This window comes from Oncorhynchus kisutch, linkage group LG17 (assembly GCF_002021735.2).
Source record: "Oncorhynchus kisutch isolate 150728-3 linkage group LG17, Okis_V2, whole genome shotgun sequence".
NCBI classification, from domain to species: Eukaryota; Metazoa; Chordata; class Actinopteri; order Salmoniformes; family Salmonidae; genus Oncorhynchus; species Oncorhynchus kisutch.
Window position 1 is genome coordinate 35,578,836 of NC_034190.2, and position 23,430 is coordinate 35,602,265.

The 23,430-nt window shown below is 45.9% G+C and overlaps 1 protein-coding gene across 10 annotated transcripts in view; it reads right to left on the reverse strand.

Moving 5' to 3' along the window:
* The window catches only part of LOC109906928 (microtubule-actin cross-linking factor 1), a 284,319-nt gene that overhangs the window by 144,367 nt on the left and 116,522 nt on the right, over window positions 1-23,430 (reverse strand). For all 10 annotated transcript variants that reach the window (XM_031793708.1, XM_031793709.1, XM_031793712.1 and 7 more), the window contains 3 exons: window positions 16,202-16,291; window positions 10,339-10,416; window positions 9,232-9,324 (listed from right to left, as the gene is read on the reverse strand). In XM_031793708.1, coding sequence (XP_031649568.1) covers window positions 9,232-9,324; window positions 10,339-10,416; window positions 16,202-16,291 — 261 coding nt within the window. The remainder of the gene's footprint in view (window positions 1-9,231; window positions 9,325-10,338; window positions 10,417-16,201; window positions 16,292-23,430) is intronic.

Consider the following 23,430-nt stretch of genomic DNA (forward strand, 5'->3'; position numbering starts at 1 on the left):
GATTCACCACTTTCACTGATGAGCCTTTTCAAAACACACAGGCTTCAAGACGTGACAACCTCGTCTCCCACATAAACACAACCCTGATGCAGTACGGTCACGTGGTTGGTTATAGCCTTTACACTGTACTCTCACACCCCTTAAGACACTCAATAGCTCACTGTGTGTGTGGGTGGTGGACTGTACGAGCACACAACAAAACACACATCTCACAAGCCCACATCAAGAAACCCCCACCCACATCAAGAACCCCCCCCCCCCCCCCCCCCCCCCCCCGGCCACACACACATACACACAAGGCTTTGCATAGCAGCTTAGAGCTCTACCCACAGACCAAAAACAAATACAAACATAAACAATGCAGACTATTCTCCAGTGATGACAGATGGGCTACATGAGTCCAATTCACAGTGGAAACCAGTAATAAGGTCCCTGAGGCCTTCCCCATGGATATGATAGAATGCGCTGGAAACCAACTAACTACCTGAACTCAGGCACTCCCCTGAGGGATCCTACACTGTACTGGACCAGCTCCATTAGGGATAATCATCAAGTCTAGCACCAATGAGAGTATTTTACCAGATAAATATCTCTGTCACAACATATTTGGCATTCAGAGAGAATATAGGTTGCGTAGAAGAGCAGATTTGAGGTCAGTTTTGATGTTTCACCTCTAAATGACGGCAGTTAGGAGATATATAGGGTAAGCTGGTCCTAGATTTGTGCTTTGGTAGCACTTTCTAATTTGAGCTTTCGCATAAGCAGGTCAGAGCTGGGTCTTGATGTATTTTGTATTAAAAAGGTTCTTCCGGGGAGGAATTACAGAAGCACAAATTAAAGAGCCAGGCCAGAGTGGATTAGCCAATCGCACGCAGCCACAGTTTAGGAAGAGTCAGGGATTGTGAGAGGCTGTGTAGTATGCTGAGAGCATTGTTAGTGTGCCAGGTCATCTATGATGCTGGGATAAATGGGGACCCCTAGTGGTGAAAGTGAGGCGCTGCAGCCAGACTTGCACCACTGTTGCATCAGGGTAGATGTAAGCCTACTGAATTCACATAGTACTCAGTGGCATGGATGCCAAGCAAAGCCTGGCTTCCCCAAAAATTTGACCAATACAATTGTCAAAATAATTTCTCTGGGTTTTCATAATTTTCCATAAATTCGCAAGTGGCTGAATCTCACGGGAGAAATGGTCCGAGCGAGGGAACCAGCACCCCTCTGTCTCAGTATGTGTAGCCCATGTATCTGATGCTGTCTGGACAAAAAGAGTATAACATGTTGCCGCCGTAGCATTTGATTGATTGATTCCAGCAAGAATTTGGCCTCCATTGATAAAAAAAAAATTTAAAGAGAGAGAAGATAATTTGCCAATCAGCATTGAGCCAAGCTCAACTTTGGGTTGTCCTGGTACAGAATGCGAGGAACTTAGGCTAGCAGTAATAATTTTAGCTTGGTACCCTATGACAAGAAAAACTAGAAGTTTACTCTATGACAGAGCCATAGACTGCTTTGCCAACATAAAAGAGAGGATGGCATTGGTGTTTAACTTGTCTACAAGTAGGGTGAGTCAACATTTGTTGTTTTACAAGCACACACACACACACACACACACACACACACAAATCAGTACCATGGACAGACATGATATTTAGCAACATTGATTGTACTAAATCATTTTTGGTATCTTTACGTTTGTTTTCAGTGTATTAAACTAAGCATATGTATCCCTGTTGATTTGATGATGTTTAAATGCTTGAGTTTAAATGGTGCTGGAAGAGTGGAGGCAGTGGTCCTGTTGTCTTTGTGCTGACTTGCGGTAACGCCGTGGTTCTGAATCAGTAGTCTTTTCGTAAACTCTAGAAAACATGAACTTGCTTGACCCTGCTGCAGACGATTACTGTTTGTTAGGTGCAATATTTGATTTGTGGACAGATGTTGCCCTCTGGCTTTGTGAGGAAACAAAAACGTAGGTGTACAGGAGTTGAATTTATTACGCCACTGTGTGTAATATTTCTGTTGTCACGGCCATACTGTATACAGTGGGGTATGAACGAATGGGTAATTGAGCAAACCACACAATTATCACAGCATTGGTTGTCATGTGACATTTTTTACTGGCTTTCTCACTGATTTTACCCACACACCGCTATAAAACCCTCTTTGGCATCCCCCCCATCTGCGATATCCACCCGTTCTGCCAGTCACATTCTATTAAAAAGGTCCCCAGAGCGCACACACGTCCCTGGATCGCTCCTCTTTTCAGTTCGCTGCAGCTAGCGGCTGGAACGAGTTGCAACAAACACTCAAACTGGACAGTTTAATCTCCATCTCTTCATTCAAAGACACAATCATGGACACTGACAGTTGTGACTGCTTCGCGTGATGTATTGTTGTCTCTACCTCCTTGCCCTTTGTGCCGTTGTCAGTGCCCAATAATGTTTGTGCCATGTTTTGTGCTGCTACCATGTTGTGTTGCTGCCATGTTGTGATGTCATGTGTTGCTGCCTTGCTATGTTGTCTTAAGTCGCTCTTTAAATAGTGTTGTGTTTGTCTCTCTTGTCGTGATGTGTGTTTTGGATCTATATTTTTATTATAATTTATTTTTAATCCCAGCTCCCGTCCCCGCAGGAGGCCTTTTGACTTCCCTAGTTAAATAAAAAAAATCTATATATACAAAAAAATACTGACGCGCTATACATTTTCAGCGCTATACAATTTCTGAAACACAGAAAAGTAATTTACATAAGTATTCACACCAGAGTCAATACTTTGTAGAAGCACTTTTGTCTGTGATTACAGCTTTGCGTCATCTTGGGTATGTCTGTATCAGCTTTGCACATCTGGATTTGGGGATTTTCTCCCATTCTTCCTTGCAGATGTTTTCAAGCTCTGTTAAGTTAGATGGGGAGTGGCAGTGAACAGCAATCTTCAAGTCTTTCCACAGATTTCCAATGGGATTCAAGTCTGGGCTTTGGCTGGGCCACTCAAGGTCTTTCACATTCTTGTTCTGAAGCATTCCAGCATAGATTTGCATGTATGCTTGGAGTCATTGTCCTGTTGGAACGCATATCTTCACCACAATCGAAGATCGTTTGCATTCTGAAGCAGGTTCTCATCAAGGATTTGCCTGCATTTGGCTCCATTCATCGTTCCCTCCATCTTCCTGCCACTGAAAACCATCTCCATAGCATGATGATGGCACCACCATGCTTCACAGTAGAGATGGTGTTAGACAGGTGATGAGCTGTGCCTGGTTTTCTCCAGACATAGCGCTTTGCAATCAGGCCAAAGAGTTCCATTTTTGTCTCATCGGATAGCCAGTTCTAGGCAGAGTCTGGGTAGTTCCATATTTTTTCCACTTGCCAATGAAGGAAACTTTCAACACTCTATAAATAGTTTTATACAGTTTCCCTAGACATATGCCTCATCACAATTCTATCTCAGATCTACAGACCGTTCTTTTGACTTCATGGTATAGTTCATTGCTCTGACATGCACTGTCAACTGTGGGACCTTATATAGACAGGTGTGTTTCTTTCTAAATCATGTCCAAACAACTGAGTTGGCCACAGGTGGACTACAATTAAGTGGTGGTGACAACTCAAGGATGATCAAAAAGACATTGGATGCATCGGAGCTCAATTTGGAATGTCATAGCAAAGGGGTGTGAATACTTATGCAAATGAGACGTTCCTGGATTTACATGAGCAAAAATGTCTAAAATATTGGGGTATTTCTGAACACTTTCTGAAGGCAATGCAATGCAGGAGCAGGGCCGAGGATCTCTACAACTGGGTTGAAGTGGCCGGTGTTGACTGCTGAGATAGCAACTCGTCGAGCCTGCAGTCAGAGAGAACGTTTCTGCTGACATGACACGTCTTTGGAAATATGAAGAACTGGTCTTAACTAGGCATGACAGAGTGTGGAGTCATTGGCCTGTGGTTCTACCCCTGACAACATAGTGTATAGTCCAATGACAAATTCTCCTTTGGCCTGACAACATAGATTCCTCCAATCACATGTTATTTTACTGGCAGTAATCAAACCTTAGGGGGACAGCTTCCTGAAATGACCTCACTCCCCACCTCCGGGCCATGCAGTGCTTTCTAACCAAACATCTGATATTAACTACTAACACCAAACCCTATATCCTGGCCCATAATCATTACAATAAATGAACATGTGCTTTCTAACATGGCATCTTGTGACTACCAATTAAATTGCTGCTAATTGCAAATCCCAGGTCATAATATGTGCTGTTTAGACTTTTTACATAGTTTATTTTGACATGTACTACCGCGGTCTACGTTGATGTACTCGTCTGAATATTTACGTTTTTTTTGTTGTATTTTGTGTTATTGTAAAAAAATATATATATATTATAATAATACAAATAAAGACATGTTCATATAGGATTGGTTATATTTTTTGTTACGAGAATTACTGACACAAGAAACGAGATTCTAAGCACTCTCTATAAAACTGTTTATATATCCGTCCTCTCCCTTAACAGCGACCCGGACGATCTGCATTCAACCTTTTCTTGCACCAACTATTTCGACTCATCGCATACGCTGCCGTTACTGTTTATTATCGATCCTGTTGCCGGGTCACTTTATCCCTACATTCAGTGCCTTCACATTTTATTGGTGTTACAAAGTGGGATTCAAATGGATTTAATTGTCTTTTTTTGTGTCAACAATCTACACAAAATACTCTGAAGACAAATTGGAAGAGAATGTTGAATTAAAAAATATATATTAAAACACAAGTGCATTACCTAAAAGTTGTTACAGAAGTATTCAGCTCCCTGAGTCAATACAGAAACACCTTTAGAAACGATTAAAGCTGCGAGTCTTCTGGGGTAAGTCTCCAAGAGCTGTGCACATCTGGACTGTGCAATATTTGCCCATTATTCTTTTTAAAATTCTTCAAGCTATATCAAGATGTTGTGGGGAATTTTCAAAACTTGCCAAGCAGATTTAAGTCAAAACTGTAACTTGGCAACTCAGGAACATTCACAGTCGTCTTGGTAAGCAACTGGGTTACTGTCTTTCTTTTAAGGTTAATTCCTCTCGTGGTCTCTGGTGTAACGCAAACTGAAGCAGGACTTTGCCTGTGCTTAGCTCCATCCCATGTCTTCTCATCCTGAAAAACTCCCCAGTATTTGTCGATGGCAAACATACCCATACCATGATGCAGCCACCGCTATGCTTGAAAATAGAGAGGCAGTTACTCAGTGATTTGTTGGATTTGCTACAAAACATAAGGCTTTGCATTTAGGCCCAAAAGTGTCATTCCTTTTCAGTTTTTTGTTTCTTTTCACTATTACTTTAGTACCTTGTTGCATAAAAGATGCATGTTTTGAAATATTTTAATTCTGTAAATTTGTATTCTTCTTTTCACTCTGTCATTTAGGTCATTATTGTAGAGACACAAATATGTTGTTGATCCATCCTCAGTTTTCTACCATCACAGCCATTGACCTCTGTAGCTGTTTTAAAATCACCAATGGCCTCATGGTGACATCCCTGAGCAGTTTCCTTCCTGTCCTGCAGCTCAGTTCAGAAGGACGACTGCATCTTTGATGTTCTGGGTGGTTTAATACATCACCCACCGCATAATTATTAACTTGACCATAATTAAAGAGATATATAATGTCTGATTTGTTATTTTTAACCATCTACCAACCACTGCCCTTCTTTATGAGGCCTTCAAAAGGCTCCCTGGTCTTTGTAGTTGAATCTGTGCTTGATTGAGGGACCTTACAGATGTTGTATGTATGAGGGACAGGGTGAAGGGTTTGTCATAAAACAATAATGTCAACCACTATTATTCACACAGGGTGAGTCCATATAACTTATTATGTGCCTTGTTAAGCCAAACTCATTTAGGCTTAACTAAACAAAGAGGCTGAATACTTATGTACTAACTATATTTTATACTGTACAAAAATGTAAACGCAACATGTTAAGTGTTGGTCCAATATTTCATGAGCTGAAATAAAATATCCCAGGAATTTTCCATTTGCACAAAAAGCATATTTCACTCAACAACAAAACAATGACATCCCTGTTAGTGAACATTTCTCCTTTGCCAAGATAATCCATCCACCTGACTGACAGGTGTGGCATATCAAAAAGCTGTATTAACAGCATGATCGTTACACAGGTGCACCTTGTGCTGCTGGAAATTAGGCCACCCTAAAATGTGCCGTTTTGTCACAAAACACAATGCATGCTGACTGCAGGAATGTCCACCAGCGATGTTGCCAGATAATTTAATGTTCATTTCTCTGCCATAAGCCGCCTCCAACGTCCAACCGGCCTCAAAACCACAGACCACATGTAACCACACCAGCCCAGGACATATCACCCCCTGAGCATGTTTGGGATGCTCTGGATCGACAGCATGTTCCAGTTCCCGACAATATCCAGCAACTTCGCACAGCCATTGAAGAGGACTGGGACAACGTTCCATAAGCCACAATCAACCGCCTGATCAACTCTACATGAAGCAGATGTGTCGCACTGCAGGAGGCAAATGGGGGTCACACCAGATACTGACTGGTTTTCTGATCCACGCCCTACTTTTTTTTTTAAGGTATCTGTGACAAACAGATGCATATCTGTATTCCCAGTCATGAGACATTCATAGATTAGTGCATTTATTTAAATTCACTGATTTCATTTTATTAACTGTATCTCAGTAAAATCTTTGAAAATGTTGTATGTTGTGTTTATATTTTTGTTCAGTGTAGTTATGAATTTTGTATTAATCTTGCAAAAAAATTGGATTTTTCTTACACTTAAGAGTATTTAGTGTAGATTGTTGACATTTTTTCGTTTACATATAAATCCATTTTAATCCCCCTTTGTAACGTAATAAAAAGTGAAGAAATCCAAGGGGTCTGAATACTTTTGCAAGGCACTTTACATATCTACCTCAATTATCTCCGTACTAAGTTATCATTTCTCATTGTGTATTTATTCCTCAAGTTACTATTTTTCAATTATTTCTCCCTGCATTGCTGGGAAGGGCCCTAAATAAGCATTTCACCGTTAGTCCACTCCTGTTGTTTATGAAGCATGTGACAAATAAAATGATTTGATTGATCCTCAACTGCAACCCGTAAACCCCACTGCTCTACGCTTCCATCTTCTCTCTCATTTCCTCCTCTTCTTTCTCTTTCAGTGCAACAGTAGTTTTCAGCCCCCATTCAGTCCATCAGTGCTGGGTCTCTACCTCTATCCCTCAGACTGCATCACCCTCCCTCCCTCTACTCTCCTTCCTCCAGGCTCACACCGTTCTGCTGAATCATGCTGATTGAAGTGGCTGCGTAGTCATGCGGCGTGTCTCCTTGGCAACCGGCTTGCCAGTGTCACCTTGAGGTTATTTAATCATAATCGCTCTGTTCTGCCCACAGCACATCCAGGTGGTTGTTCATGGGAAGTGTGATCGTAAACCTAATAATACATGTGGGTACCTGAACTGTCAAAATACAGGGCTTTGCCAAAATGGCGCTCTCATTTCGTCTTCAAACTTTTATAGTGAAGTTCGACCCCCCCAACTAAACCTTTCCTTTTTTGGGGAAGATCTTTGATTTGTGTCAAGGATGCAGGAAGGGTAGATTTGGGTTCGCTTGACTGATTCATGTCCAAACATCGTTGTTTTACCCCTGGGTTCTTGAGGCCAGCTGTGAGTGCGCGTGTGCGCGTGTGCGGGTGTGTGTGCTCCTCTATGGTGCCAGTGCTTTAGAACATGGCCTGACCTACTGCAATTCCCTGCCTGGTGGCTATTTTCCACAACAGCACAAGGACATACCAAGGAAAACTATGCGACACACACAGCCACTCCACTCAAGCTTTTAAAACACTACTACTAGTATCTTCACAGATCCACACACAAAACCATAGGAGGCTTCCCTAAGCCATCTCTGTCTCCACAACAAGCAGGTTGGAACAACATCTACAAACGAAGCAACAGCTCACGGAAACTCCCACACTGACAAGACACATTAAAAGACTCCTAAACCTAGTCTGCGCCTGGCACAGAACTAACTAGCTGCCGCACACACAGCCTCTGAGCCAACCCTGGTATTCCCAGCAACCCAATGACAGCAGAGGACAAGTCTGAGAGATCAACAAACACACACACAGAGACAGAGCCTCTGAGCCAACCCTGGTACTCCCAGCAACCCAATATGACAGCAGAGGACAAGTCTGAGAGATCAACAAACACACACACAGAGACAGAGCCTCTGAGCCAACCCTGGTACTCCCAGCAACCCAATATGACAGCAGAGGACAAGTCAGAGATCAACATCCAGCATTAGCTCTAAGGATCGTCACCACCTCTGCCTCTGTCTCCAAGTGATGGGAACTAGACTATAGGCCACAGTGGAACTATCACTATGCCTTTAGCCCATATGGTCAGAGAGCAGCCTCACTAACAAATGTCATGAGGTGGCAGCAAGTATCCTGATTTGCAAAAGTGTAAACTATATTTGACAAAAGTGTTGTTAATAAAGTGATTTGTGTATTTGGTTCCATACCAGACTCACAAACCAACAGAGCCACAACATAGAAATATGTTTTTACTTGAAAAACATTGATTAAAAAAAAGAAGAAAAATGTATTTTTTTATTGACAGAGGACAAAGAAAAGGAATAAAGGAGTCACATGAACCCTCTGTCCCCCCCACGCTCACTCAGTCAACTTGAAACAAACAAAACAGAGAAGAGTAGCATGCTAGACCTTCACACACACACACTATAATACGTAGAGGAAACTAGTGTAAAGCCCAGTAGCCACCCCTCCCCCACAGGACTTCTACAAGTACTCAAGGTAATTAGATGGATGATTTTATCTGAACCGCTATCTTGACTTGCCATGAGGCCGGCGAGTCGTAAATCGATTTTCCTGCCAAGACAGATCCAATTTGAAACCGTCGCTTCAGTAAACATTCCACTGTAACGTCTACACCTGTTGTATTCGGCGCACGTGACAAATAACATTTGATTTGGAGGTGGTGTCATTTCTTTAAAAATGTATTTAACCAGGAAAAGGACCCTTGAGATTAGAGACCTCTGTCGTGAGGTGGACCTGGCCAGAGGCCAGCAGGAAGTGGTCATCGTGCCGTGAACACACACACACACACCACATCTTAGCACAACGTATAGAGCAGGGTGGCCAACCTCGACATAGAGCTAGAAGACAGAGCAGCACAGACCTGGAAGTGCAGGATGATGGTCCAGATGAGGCCCAGTGTCAGCTTGGGGTTGCCGTCTGTGATGTCATCGTTCCGGATGTTCACCAGTTTGACCTGGAACATGTAGAACGGGAGGATTAAACACCTGGCCTCGTGGTAAACTAATTAAAGCTTTGACATGGAATAGAAAGCTGTAAGGGGACTGGAGTTGGGTACCCATGTGCTCCACGTTATTAACCAGTCACCACATGACTTCCTGTTCTCTATTGTAACGTTGAATACTACAAAGGGTGTGACTAGCCTCCATATTCTGACTGTCTTTCTCACATCAGTGCACATAAGAGCAAGAAGAACCACTGAAAGCATAAGAGCCACTGAAAGCATAAGAGCCACTGAAAGGCTACCGAGATGGAGCCCATGTTTAGTAAGAGCCGGTGTCTAAGACAGAGGTGCAGCATTGGTTAGAGATGCTTGAGGTGTGACTGTGGTCATCTGGGAGTCCCAGTCATGCAGCGCTGACACATTGGGACAAGAGAGAGAGCGAGAGCGAGAGAGCGAGAGGAGAGAGAGAAAGAGGGAAGAGAGAGAGAAAGGGGGAGGAGAGGGAAGAGAGAGAGAGAAAGGGGGAGGAGAGGGAAGAGAGAGAGAGAAAGGGGGAGGAGAGGGAAGAGAGAGAGAAAGGGGGAGGAGAGGGAAGAGAGAGAGAAAGGGGGAGGAGAGGGAAGAGAGAGAGAAAAGGGAGGAGAGGGAGGAGAGAAAAAGGGAGGAGAGGGAGGAGAGAAAAAGGGAGGAGATGGAGAGAGAAAAAGGGAGGAGATGGAGAGAGAAAGGGAGGAGAGGGAGGAGAGAGAGAAAGGGAGAGAAAGAGAGAAAGAGAAAAAGAGAGAAATAGAGAGATACAAAGAAAGAGAGAGAGAGAGATACAAAGAAAGAGCGAGAGAGAGACCACCTCAATGATTTTATTTATGGCAGATGTGGTTGAATTTGGCTTAGTTCAGGTCAATATGTATTTCTGAGCATGAGTACCTGTTGAGATATTGAGTGGGTTGAGAGGGGCATGTGTGTGTGTGTGTGTGTGTGTGTGTGTGTGTGTGTGTGTGTGTGTGTGTGTGTGTGTGTCAGTTGTACCTGTCTCTGTTTGAGAAAGTCCAGGGCAATTTGGACATTCTGGAGCCGGTGAAATCGCATGCGACCCTTTTCCCTGGGCTGAAAAACAGAAAAGAAAAGATAAAGGATTTTTTTTATTTTTATGTAGATATTCTCACAGTCACAATTCTGACCAGTGATAGAGATACAAGTGGTGAGTGTCGTTCCCAATTCAAAGTGCAGTGAGCGCGGAAAACTATGCACAGGCCGCTGTAATGACATGGCATTATCCTAGAGGGCGCTGTCTTCAACTGTTGTCAAACACACACCAACACCCATCCTCACAGCAGAGCAGGAAACAACCCGGGAAAAACATTCTGCGAACCAGAACATGTACATCTGGAAACCATGCTGGTTTAAACAGTCTAATACTTCCTCAAAACACACACACTTTATCACGGCCTGCTCTCTCGAACACACACAATCCTTGTCTGGCTGGCTGGCTGGCTGGCACACACACACACGACAATCACTGACAGTCTGACAACACACACAGCAAAGCTGCTAGAAATGCAAGATGCAGGAGTGTGTGTGTCACACTGTGCTGGGCTGGGTTAGGTATACTGCAGTCAACAGTGGCAGTACTGAAGCAGCACTTTAGCAGAGCTATAAGGAGCACTCAGGCCAAACCAACAACTCCATGCAGAGCAAGAGAGGTAAGGGAAGGGTCAGGGAGAAGATGCTGACTGTAGAAATGCTACTTAACCTTAAGATTTTGTCTGATTATCATTTCGTGATGTGTGTGTAATGGTTGCACATACGTCAAGCAACGGTGACTGAGAATGTGTGTGGTTGAATGGGAAAACGTTGAGAAAAGTGTGTGTAAATGTGTGTGTCAATGTGTGTCTTGGAATGCCTATCCATAACACCACACCACACCACTCCACTCGCATGCAGTCTGAAAACACAGTCTGTGGGGTGAGGATCAGCGTGAGGGTTGGGGGTCAAACATACTCCCTGAGCTCCGTCCTCCTCCTCCTCCCCCCCGAGTAAGATGAGCGGGGGGGCTCGGGACATACACACCCTCCTCAGCGAGGACACGCCCTTGAGCTGCTACCATCCGGAGGGGTGGGGGGGATGAGGAGAGCGAGAGAAGGATGAAAGAAATGTGTAGAGGGATGAGGTGATGTTCCAAAGGAAAGAGAGGTAGAGGAGGAGGAAATGACAAGTGCAGCTGGGGCAATAGGAAAGCCAAATCAAAAAGTAACCCGCTAACAGGCCAGCTTTTAAAAAAATGCTTTTTTACATTATTATAATAATTGTAAAGTGCACTCTCACAGTAACACTCTCTCTCCCCCCCTCACAGTAACACTCTCTCTCCCCCCCTCACAGTAACCCACTCTCCTCCCCTCACAGTAACCCACTCTCCCCCCCCTCACAGTAACCCACTCTCCCCCCCCTCACAGTAACCCACTCTCCCCCCTTCACAGTAACACTCCCCCCCTCACACTAACACACTCCCCCCTCACAGTAACACTCTTTCCCCCCCCTCACACTCTCTCCCCCTCACACTCTCTCCCCCTCACACTCTCTCCCCCTCAACACTCTCCCCCCCTCAACACACACTGCAACCCTCAGTAACACTCTCCCCGCCCCTCAGTAACGCACTCTCTCTCCCCCCTCAAAGAAACACTCTCCCCCCTCAAAGAAACACTCTCTCCCCCCTCAAAGAAACACTCTCTCCCCCCTCAAAGAAACACTCTCCCTCCCCCCTCAAAGAAACACTCTACCCCCTCAAAGAAACACTCTCCCTCCCCCCTCAAAGAAACACTCTCCCTCCCCCCTCACAGTAACGCACTCCCTCGCAGTAACGCACTCCCTCGCAGTAACGCACTCCCTCGCAGTAACGCACTCCCTCGCAGTAACGCACTCCCTCGCAGTAACGCACTCCCTCGCAGTAACGCACTCCCTCGCAGTAACGCACTCCCTCGCCGTAACGCACTCCCTCGCCGTAACGCACCCCCTCACAGTAACGCACCCCCTCACAGTAACGCACCCCCTCACAGTAACGCACTCTCCCCCCTCACAGTAACACTCTCCCCCCTCACAGTAACACAGAAACACACTCCCTCAGAGAAACACCCTCCCTCACAGAAGCACTCTCCCCCCTCACAGTAACGCACTCTCCCCCCTCACAGTAACGCACTCTCCCCCCTCACAGAAACACTCTCTCCCCCCTCACAGAAACACTCTCTCCCCCCTCACAGAAACACTCTCTCCCCCCTCACAGAAACACTCTCTCCCCCCTCACAGAAACACTCTCTCCCCCCTCACAGAAACACTCTCTCCCCCCTCACAGAAACACTCTCTCCCCCCTCACAGAAACACTCTCTCCCCCCTCACAGAAACACTCTCTCCCCCCTCACAGAAACACTCTCTCCCCCCTCACAGAAACACTCTCTCCCCCTCACAGAAACACTCTCTCCCCCCTCACAGAAACACTCTCCCCCCCCTCACAGAAACACTCTCCCTCACAGAAACACTCTCCCTCACAGAAACACACTCCCTCACAGAAACACACTCCCTCACAGAAACACACTCCCTCACAGAAACACACTCCCTCACAGAAACACACTCCCTCACAGAAACACACTCCCTCACAGAAACACACTCCCTCACAGAAACACACTCCCTCACAGAAACACACTCCCTCACAGAAACACACTCCCTCACAGAAACACACTCCCTCACAGAAACACACTCCCTCACAGAAACACACTCCCTCACAGAAACACACTCCCTCACAGAAACACACTCCCACAGAAACACTCCCTCCCCCCTCACAGTAACACTCCCTCCCCCCCTCACAGTAACACTCTCTCCCCCCCTCACAGTAACACTCTCTCCCCCCTCACAGAAACACACTCCCTCACAGAAACACACTCCCTCACAGAAACACACTCCCTCACAGAAACACACTCCCTCACAGAAACACTCCCTCCCCCCTCACAGTAACTCTCCCCCCCTCACAGTAACGCACTCTCCCCCCCTCAAAGAAACTCCCCCCCTCACAGTAACGCACTCTCACCCCCTCACAGTAACGCACTCTCTCCCCCCCTCAAACGCACTCTCTCCCCCCTCAAAGAAACGCACTCTCCCCCCCTCAAAGAAACGCACTCTCCCCCCCTCAAAGAAACGCACTCTCCCCCCCTCACAGTAACACTCCCCCCCTCACAGAAAGGCACTCCCTCACAGAAACGCACTCTCCCCCCCTCACAGTAACAGACACTCTCCCCCTCACAGAAACACACACCCTCACAGAAACGCACTCTCTCCCCCCGACAGTAACGCACTCTCTCCCCCCCTCACAGTAACGCACTCTCTCCCCCCCTCACAGTAACGCACTCTCTCCCCCCCTCACAGTAACGCACTCTCCCCCCCCCTCACAGTAACGCACTCTCCCCCCCTCACAGTAACGCACTCTCCCCCCCCCTCACAGTAACGCACTCTCCCCCCCCCTCACAGTAACGCACTCTCTCCCCCCTCACAGTAACGCACTCTCTCCCCCCTCACAGTAACGCACTCTCCCCCCCCCCTCACAGTAACGCACTCTCCCCCCCCCCCTCACAGTAACGCACTCTCTCCCCCCTCACAGTAACGCACTCTCTCCCCCCTCACAGTAACGCACTCTCTCCCCCCTCACAGTAACGCACTCTCTTCCCCCCTCACAGTAACGCACTCTCTTCCCCCCTCACAGTAACGCACTCTCTTCCCCCCTCACAGTAACGCACTCTCTTCCCCCCTCACAGTAACGCACTCTCTTCCCCCCTCACAGTAACGCACTCTCTTCCCCCCTCACAGTAACGCACTCTCTCCCCCCTCACAGTAACGCACTCTCTCCCCCCTCACAGTAACGCACTCTCCCCCCCCCTCACAGTAACACACTCAGTGATTGAACTGTGAGGTGAATACGTCTCACAAACAGTATAAGAAGCCAGTAGGTGGACCAGTCAGTCTTTTAATGTTAATACACCCGTCTGTCACTGAGTTACAATGAGTCATCATGTTAACACACCCGTCTGTCACTGAGTTACAATGAGTCATGTTAATAACCTGTTGTGACTAGGGGGCAGTATTTTCATTTTTGGAATAAAAAAACGTTCCCGTAGTAAACGGGCTATTTTGTCAGGACAAGATGCTAGAATATGCATATAATTGACAGCTTAGGATAGAAAACACTCTAAAGTTTCCAAAACTGAAAAAATATTGTCTGTGAGTATAACAGAACTGATGTTGCAGGCGAAAGCCTGAGAAAAATGCAATCCGGAAGTGCCTCATGTTTTGAAAGCGCTGCATTCCTATGCGTCCCTATTGAGCAGTGAATGGGCTATCAACCAGATTACTTTTTCTCTGTATTCCCCAAGGTGTCTACAGCATTGTGACTTAGTTTTACGCATTTATGTTGAAGAATACCTGTAAGCGGCTACATTGCGCAAGTGGTCACCTGATGCTCCTAGAGAGATTCTCGCGTAAAATACTGGAGGTAGCCATTACTCCAATCGGTCCTACTGAGAAAACGAATTGTCCCGATCGATATATTATCGAATAGATATTTGAAAAACACCTTGAGGATTGATTATAAACAATGTTTGCCATGTTTCTGTCGATATTATGGAGCTAATTTGGAATATTTTTCGCGGTTTTCGTGACTGCAATTTCCGGGCGATTTCTCAGCCAAACGTGAAGAACAAACGGAGCTATTTCGCCTACAAAAATAATATTTTTTAGAAAAAAGGAACATTTGCTATCTAACTGGGAGTCTCGTGAGTGAAAACATCCGAAGCTCATCAAAGGTAAACAATTTAATTTGATTGCTTTTCTGATTTCCGTGACCAAGTTACCTGCTGCTAGCTGGACAAAATGCTATGCTAGGCTATCGATAAACTTACACAAATGCTTGTCTAGCTTTGGCTGTAAAGCATATATTGAAAATCTGAGATGACAGGGTGATTAACAAAAGGCTAAGCTGTGTCTCAATATATTTCATTTGTGATGTTCAAGAATAGGAATATTTTCTAGGAATATTTATGTCCGTTGCATTATGCTAATTAGTGTCAGGCGATGATTACGCTCCCTCATGTGGGATGGGGAGTCACTAGAGGGCAATGAGTCATCATGTTAATACACCCATCTGTCACTGAGTTACAATGAGTCATGTTAATACACCCATCTGTCACTGAGTTACAATGAGTCATGTTAATACACCCATCTGTCACTGAGTTACAATGAGTCATCATGTTAATACACCCGCCTGTCACTGAGTTACAATAAGTCATCATGTTAATACACCCGCCTGTCACTGAGTTACAATGAGTCATCATGTTAATACACCCGCCTGTCACTGAGTTACAATGAGTCATCATGTTAATACACCCGCCTGTCACTGAGTTACAATGAGTCATCATGCGCTCCAAGCAAGTCTTTATCTGCATCTGAAATGGCATCCTACATACTACACTAGCACTGACCAGGGCCCATTGGCCTTCAGTCAAAGTTCAGATAGGGACACATGCATGTCCCTCAATGTAATATTGACATTATTAGAGAACGATATGTGTCAATATACCCAAGTTCACTTAAAGATCTGCTCTGAGGATGTCTTTCAACATGAGGGTGTCTGGAGGGTGTGTCTCAGGGTGCGTCTCGGTGTGTCTGGAGGGTGTCTGGAGGGTGCGTCTCAGGGTGTCTGGAGGGTGCGTTTCAGGGTGTGTCTGGAGGGTGTGTCTGGAGGGTGTGTCTGGAGGGTGTGTCTGGAGGGTGTATATATACCAGGGCATGACTAATGGTCGTCAAGGTGTGAAGGTTTGTGACTGGGTGCGTCTTGGTGAGTTTGTGTGTGTCTTACCAGGGTGACTCCAGAGAGGACCTCCAGGAGGGAGATCAAGTTGTGTCCATCTCTCAGGTCCTCGTACAGGTCTGTGATGTGCTTCCTCACCTGATGGAGAGGAAGAGAGAGAGGCAGAGAGAGAGGCAGAGAGAAAAGAGGGGGGAAAGAAAAAGAGAGTTAATTACGTACTCATCCTGTTCATATCATCCCAGTGTTTACAAATTACTGTTGCCATAAGCAATGCCGCTAGGGACCCTAGTTTCCAGGACAACAAAACACGTGCTCCGGCTGTGACCCCATGTGACGTCTTGGCCCAGGGTGTCCGGGGACAACCGTTGGCACGGCGACTCCGCAGCTTTGGCAGGCCTATTTCATCACCTTTTGTGTGAAAATGGGCCATCTTTTCAGACCTTGCTGATGGACTCCCAATGTCTAGGCTAAAAACTGTAGCTCAGTGCTAAGAACCAGGAATTAAAGAGAGAGAGAGAGAGGAGAGGCTGGACATCTCCAGAGAGAGGAGAGGCTGGACATCTCCAGAGAGAGGAGAGGCTGGACATCTCCAGAGAGAGGAGAGGCTGGACATCTCCAGAGAGAGGAGAGGCTGGACATCTCCAGAGAGAGGAGAGGCTGGACATCTAGAGAGAGGAGAGGCTGGACATCTAGAGAGAGGAGAGGCTGGACATCTAGAGAGAGGAGAGGCTGGACATCTAGAGAGAGGAGAGGCTGGACATCTAGAGAGAGGAGAGGCTGGACATCTAGAGAGAGGAGAGGCTAATTACTAACCATGACTTGTGGTTTAACCTAAGGCAGAGAGAGAGACTTTTTGTCTTACTTTTGAGACATCCTCATGACACTAAAAACACCACATTCACCCCCCCAATAAAAACTCTTCACGAACCACCACAACCTCCACGCAATTGCATTAAACGTACATCTACCCGGAGAGACACACAGAGAGGAAATGAGGATGACAGGGAGATGCATAAACATGAGGAGTACAGATAAAAAGCTGAGTGAAGAAGGCAGTTGAGTGCAACATAACATTTGAATAGGCTTTGGTTTCTGGAAGACAGATGAACTAGCGACTCATTACGAGGAGACGTAGACACTCTTGCTTGTGTTCTATCCTTGGTCTGCGTTGAGTGACGGATAACCTAAGAACGTTATTAGGAGATAGAAAACAAAACTGAGAGAAACAAAAGTTAGTCTTTAAAAGAGGACAGGAGTCCTCCGTGTGAAACGATGGTGCAGGTCAATGCAGCCCTATCACAGACCTGGGGGATTACACTCCCACAGTGCTGTTAGTTACCTTGGAGTGATTGACAGCTGAAGGGGAGGGGCTTGAGGCAGAGGAGTGTATGTGTACCGACCGGACTTAAATTCTATTGGCTGGGGTGAAGTGTTTGATTTAAACTGGAGTCCTCTTGTGCTATGGCTAGTCATGGTAGGCCAAGACTGATCCTCACCACCCAGAATGATCTTAAACCGTCACAGATCACATTCACAACACAAATATGTTTGAGGACCACTGTGCGACATCGCATTACACAACGCAGTCCAGCAAACTGCACAAGCTGTAAAAAAACAACATTTCACTGCATTTCAACCCTGAACTGCAACAGCGTAAATTCCACATTCCTCCAGCAGAGGGCGGATTGTGCCTTTTAATCTCACAATCCAAAACTCTGTGTTCTGTTGTTCAATGGTCAGCTCTCCCCCTGGGTGCATCTCAATAGTCCAATCCCACTTAAGGTTACAAAAAACGAGATAAGAAGCCATCTGGAAACTTTATTCACATCCTTCTGTTGCCCTGCTCTCTCCTTTATTCTCTCCCTCTGCCTTCTTTTAGTCTCTCCCTCTCTCACACTCTCCCTCTCTCACACCCTCTATCCATCTGTGTTGAAGCGCGGCCTAAGGGTGTGATGAAAAAGAAGGGATGTGCAATTTAGTCTTAATAACAGATACTTCTGTGTATATATAGAGTGTTTGTGGATTGGGCTATCTCTGCCACACCCGTTGCTGACAGGTTACATAATCACATTTTGGAATGAGATGTTCAACGAGCAGGTGTCCACATACTTTTGGAATATAGTGTATCATGAGGGGGGTAGTTACCACTTCTGACTGGAAATGATGTCGTCTCGTGCGATAACAGAGTAGGGGGAGAGAGGAGAGCGAGCGAGAAAGAGAGGAGCGAGAGAGGGAAAAGAGAGGAGCGAGAGAGGGAAAAGAACGGAGCGAGAGAGGGAAAAGAACGGAGCGAGAGGGAAAAGAGAGGAGAGGAGCGCGAGAAAGAGGAGCGAAAGCGAGAGAAAGGAGGAGAGGAGTGAGAGAAAGGAGAAGAGAGGAGCGAGAGCGAGGAGAAGAGAGGAGCGAGAGCGAGGAGAAGAGAGGAGCGAGAAAAAGGAGAAGAGAGGAGCGAGAAAAAGGAGAAGAGAGGAGCGAGAAAAAGGAGAAGAGAGGAGCGAGAAAAAGGAGAAGAGAGGAGGGAGAGCAAGGAGAAGAGAGGAGCGAGAGCAAGGAGAAGAGAGGAGCGAGAGCAAGGAGAAGAGAGGAGCGAGAAAAAGGAGAAGAGAGGAGCGAGAGCAAGGAGAAGAGAGGAGCGAGAGCAAGGAGAAGAGAGGAGCGAGAAAAAGGAGAAGAGAGGAGCGAGAAAAAGGAGAAGAGAGGAGCGAGAGCAAGGAGAAGAGAGGAGCGAGAAAAAGGAGAAGAGAGGAGCGAGAAAAGGGAGAAGAGAGGAGCGAGAAAAAGGAGAAGAGAGGAGGGAGAGCAAGGAGAAGAGAGGAGCGAGAGCAAGGAGAAGAGAGGAGCGAGAGTGAGAGAAGAGAGGAGCGAGAGTGAGAGAAGAGAGGAGCGAGAGTGAGAGAAGAGAGGAGCGAGAGTGAGAGAAGAGAGGAGCGAGAGTGAGAGAAGAGAGGAGCGAGAGTGAGAGAAGAGAGGAGCGAGAGTGAGAGAAGAGAGGAGCGAGAGTGAGAGAAGAGAGGAGCGAGAGTGAGAGAAGAGAGGAGCGAGAGTGAGAGAAGAGAGGAGCGAGAGTGAGAGAAGAGAGGAGCGAGAGTGAGAGAAGAGAGGAGCGAGAGTGAGAGAAGAGAGGAGCGAGAGTGAGAGAAGAGAGGAGCGAGAGTGAGAGAAGAGAGGAGCGAGAGTGAGAGAAGAGAGGAGCGAGAAAAAGGAGAAGAGAGGAGCGAGAGTGAGAGAAGAGAGGAGCGAGCGATGGAGAGAGGGAGGGAAAGAAGTTGAGAAAGAGAGAGAGGGTGTGGTCATCGTCGCTCAATTTACTGGAACCATTTCTCTGTCTCTCAGATTCAAAAAGCAATATTCAATCAATCCCACAGCTACCTGCCTTGTCTGGTATTGGTCCACTGTATGTGTGTGTCTAAGGGCCAGTTGTCTGGTATTGGTCCACTGTATGTGTGTGTCTAAGGGCCAGTTGTCTGGTATTGGTCCACTGCATGTGTGTGTCTAAGGGCCAGTTGTCTGGTATTGGTCCACTGTATGTGTGTGTCTGGTATTGGTCCACTGTATGTGTGTGTCTAAAGGCCAGTTGTCTGGTATTGGTCCACTGTATGTGTGTGTCTGGTATTGGTCCACTGCATGTGTGTGTCTAAGGGCCAGTTGTCTGGTATTGGTCCACTGTATGTGTGTCTAAGGGCCAGTTGTCTGGTATTGGTCTACCGTATGTGTGTCTAAGGGCCTGTTGTCTGGTATTGGTCCACTGTATGTGTGTGTCTAAGGGCCAGTTGTCTGGTATTGGTCCACTGTATGTGTGTGTCTGGTATTGGTCCACTGTATGTGTGTGTCTAAAGGCCAGTTGTCTGGTATTGGTCCACTGTATGTGTGTGTCTGGTATTGGTCCACTGCATGTGTGTGTCTAAGGGCCAGTTGTCTGGTATTGGTCCACTGTATGTGTGTCTAAGGGCCAGTTGTCTGGTATTGGTCTACCGTATGTGTGTCTAAGGGCCTGTTGTCTGGTATTGGTCCACTGTATGTGTGTCTAAGGGCCTGTTGTCTGGTATTGGTCCAGTTTCCCAGACACAGATTAAGCCTAGTTCTGATTTGAAAAGCCATTTAAAATGTCGATTCTACATTTAGTATGCTTATATAGTCCAGTCCTAGGTTAAATCTGTGTTTGGGAAACAGGCCCTAGTTGTGTTCCTGGCAAGCTGTCAACACAGGTCCCGAAAACCACAGTTCACAGTGAGGGCAGTGTTTATATGGATGTGTGTTTGATCTGTACAACACACTCCCAGAGGCAGCCATACACACCGAACCGACCACATGACGACACACACCCCGACCACAGCCACCTACCTGTCTGTCAGCTGATGTGAGGATTTGGTTGCATTATAAACATGGGTGCAGTCGGGTGATTAACAGAGAGCCAAGACAAACACAAGAACAGGTGGAGCGACTGGGTCACGTCACCTGTACTCTGTCAGCATCTCTACTGAACAGCCATGAAGCTCTGTGCTACGTAAACGCCTGCGCTCGAGTGGAACGTCAACAGTACAGAGGAACTAGGCTGATAGGACAGGAAGAGAAAAAGGAACATGCATGATTCATTCTATTCCATACTAGACTACAAGAGACTGAAGACGTATCGCTTTAGTCTGGATTTTTTCCCTACATTTTTGTCTTTTTTAAATCCTCCTCAATCTTCACACAATAACCCAGATTTTTTTTGCAAATGGATTAAAGATATCTTAAATATCCACATAAGAATTCAGACCCTTTGCTATGAGACTCTATTGTGCTCAGGTGCATCCTGTTTACATTGATCATGAGATGTTTCTACAACCTGATTGGAGTCCACATGTGATAAATTCAATTGATTGGACATGATTTGGAAAAACCCACCCTCCTGTCTATATTAAGGTCCCACAGTTGACAGTGCATGTCAAAGCAAAATCAAAGTCACCAGGTAGAAGGAATTGTCCAGAGAGCTCTGAGACGGGATTGTGTCAAGGCACAGATCTGGGGAAGGGTACAAAAACATTTCTGCAGCTTTGAAGGTCCCCAAGAACAGTGGCCTCCATCATTCTTAGATGGAAGAAGTTTGGAACCACCAAGACTCATCCTAGAGCACACCGCCCAGACAAACTGAGCAATCGAAGGAGAAGGGCCTTGGTCAGGGAGATGACCAAAAACCCAATGGTCACTCTGACAGAGCTCCAGAGTTCATCTGTGGAGATGGGAGAACCTTCCAGAAGGACAACCATCTCTGCAGCATTCCACCAATCAGGTCTTTATGGTAGAGTGGCCACATGGAAGACACTTCTCAGTAAAAGGCAAATGACAGCCCACTTGGAGTTTGCCAAAAGGCACCTAAAGGACTCTCAGACAATGAGAAACAAGATTCTCGGGTCTGATAAAACCAAGATTGAACTCTTTGGATTGAATGCCAAGTGTCACATCTGGATGAAACCAAGCACCGCTCATCACGAGGCCAATACCATCCCTACGGTGAAGCATGGTGGTGGCAGCATCATGCTGTGGGGATGTTTTTCAGGGACTGGGAGACCAGTCAGGATCGCGTAAAGTACAAAGAGATCCATGATGAAAACCTGCTCCAGAGTGCTCAGGACCTAACTAGGGCGAAAGATCACCTTCCAACAGGACAACGACCTTTAGCACACAGCCAAGATAATGCAGGAGAGGCTTCAGGACCAGTCTCCGAATGTCCTGGAGTGGCCCAACCAGAGCAGGACTTGAACATCTCTGGAGAGACCTTAAAATAGCTGTGCAGCGACGCTCCCCATCCGACCTGACAGAACTTGAGAGGATCTGCAGAGAAGAATAGGAGAAACTCCCCAAATACAGGTGTGCTAAGCTTGTTGCGTCATACTCAAGAAGACTCAAGGCTGTAATCGCTGCCAAAGGTGCTTCAACAAAGTACTGAGTAAAGGGTCTGAATACTTATGTAAATGTGAATTTCCAGTTTCTTTAAGATAAATTTGCCAAATTGTTGCTTTGTTATTATGGAGTATTGTGTGTAGATTGATGAGAGAAAAAAAAACAAAATGTTGAAAAGTTTTAGGGGTCTGAACACTTTCCCAATGCACAGCAACACCTCCCCCATAAGCATTCCTGTCTCTTCTGTAGATGTTATATCCTTGTACTGCTACTTGCTGTATCACCAAATGAATTGTCGAAGCGAGTCTTAGAAATGGCTAATATATGAATATTATCTGATGTTAGCAAATTGATTTAATTAACCTAATTTCTAAGACTACATATATTTAATATGAGCTATTTTCAGCCCTCTCCTGCGTAGCTTAAAGATGGTAATAGTATGGAAAAGAGCAAGCAAAGCAAGAGGGGAAAAAAACAAAAAACATTCAGCAGTCCATTAATTAGCTGGTGTGTGTAAGTGTGTGTGTGTGTGTGTGTGTGTGTGTGTGTGTGTGTGTGTGTGTGCTGCGGGGTTGAAGCTCCAACCCCATAGGCTTGGCTCTCTCATCCTTCCCAGACTTTTGGAAGGGAGGGGGGACAATGAGCCTGTCATGCGGATGTAAACAATGTCCCTACGCAGATTTCATGGCTGGGATAAGGGTCTTTCCTCTTATGGCGCATAGCTTCAGGATAGTCCTTGTTGAGTAAGTTGTACACGACCGTTCAAAAGTTTGGGGTCACTTAGAAATGTCTGTGTCTTTGAAAGAAAAGCACATTTTTTGTCCATTAAAATAACATCAAATTGATCAGAAACAGTGTAGACGTTGTTAATGTTGTAAATGACTATTGTGGCTGGAAACTATTTTTTTATGAAATATCTACATAGGCGTACAGAGGCCCATTATCAGCAACCATCACTCATGTGTTCCAATGGCACGTTGTTAGCTAATCCAAGTTTATCATTTTAAAAGGCTAATTGATCATTAGAAAACCCTTTTGCAATTATGTTAGCACAGCTGAAAACTGTTGTTCTGATTAAAGAAGCAATAAAACTGGCCTTCTTTAGACTAGTTGTGCATCTGGAGCATCAGCATTTGTGCTTTCGATTACAGGCTCAAAATGGCCAGAAACAAAGCGCTTTCTTCTGAAACTCTATTCTATTCTTGTTCTGAGAAATGAAGGATATTCCATGCGGGAAATTGCCAAGAAACTGAAGATCTCGTACAACGCAGTGTACTACTCCCTTCACAGAACAGCAAACTGTCTCTAACCAGAATAGAAAGAGTGGGAGGCCCCAGTGCACAACTGAGCAAGAGGACAAGTACATTAGAGTATCTAGTTTGAGAAACAGACAC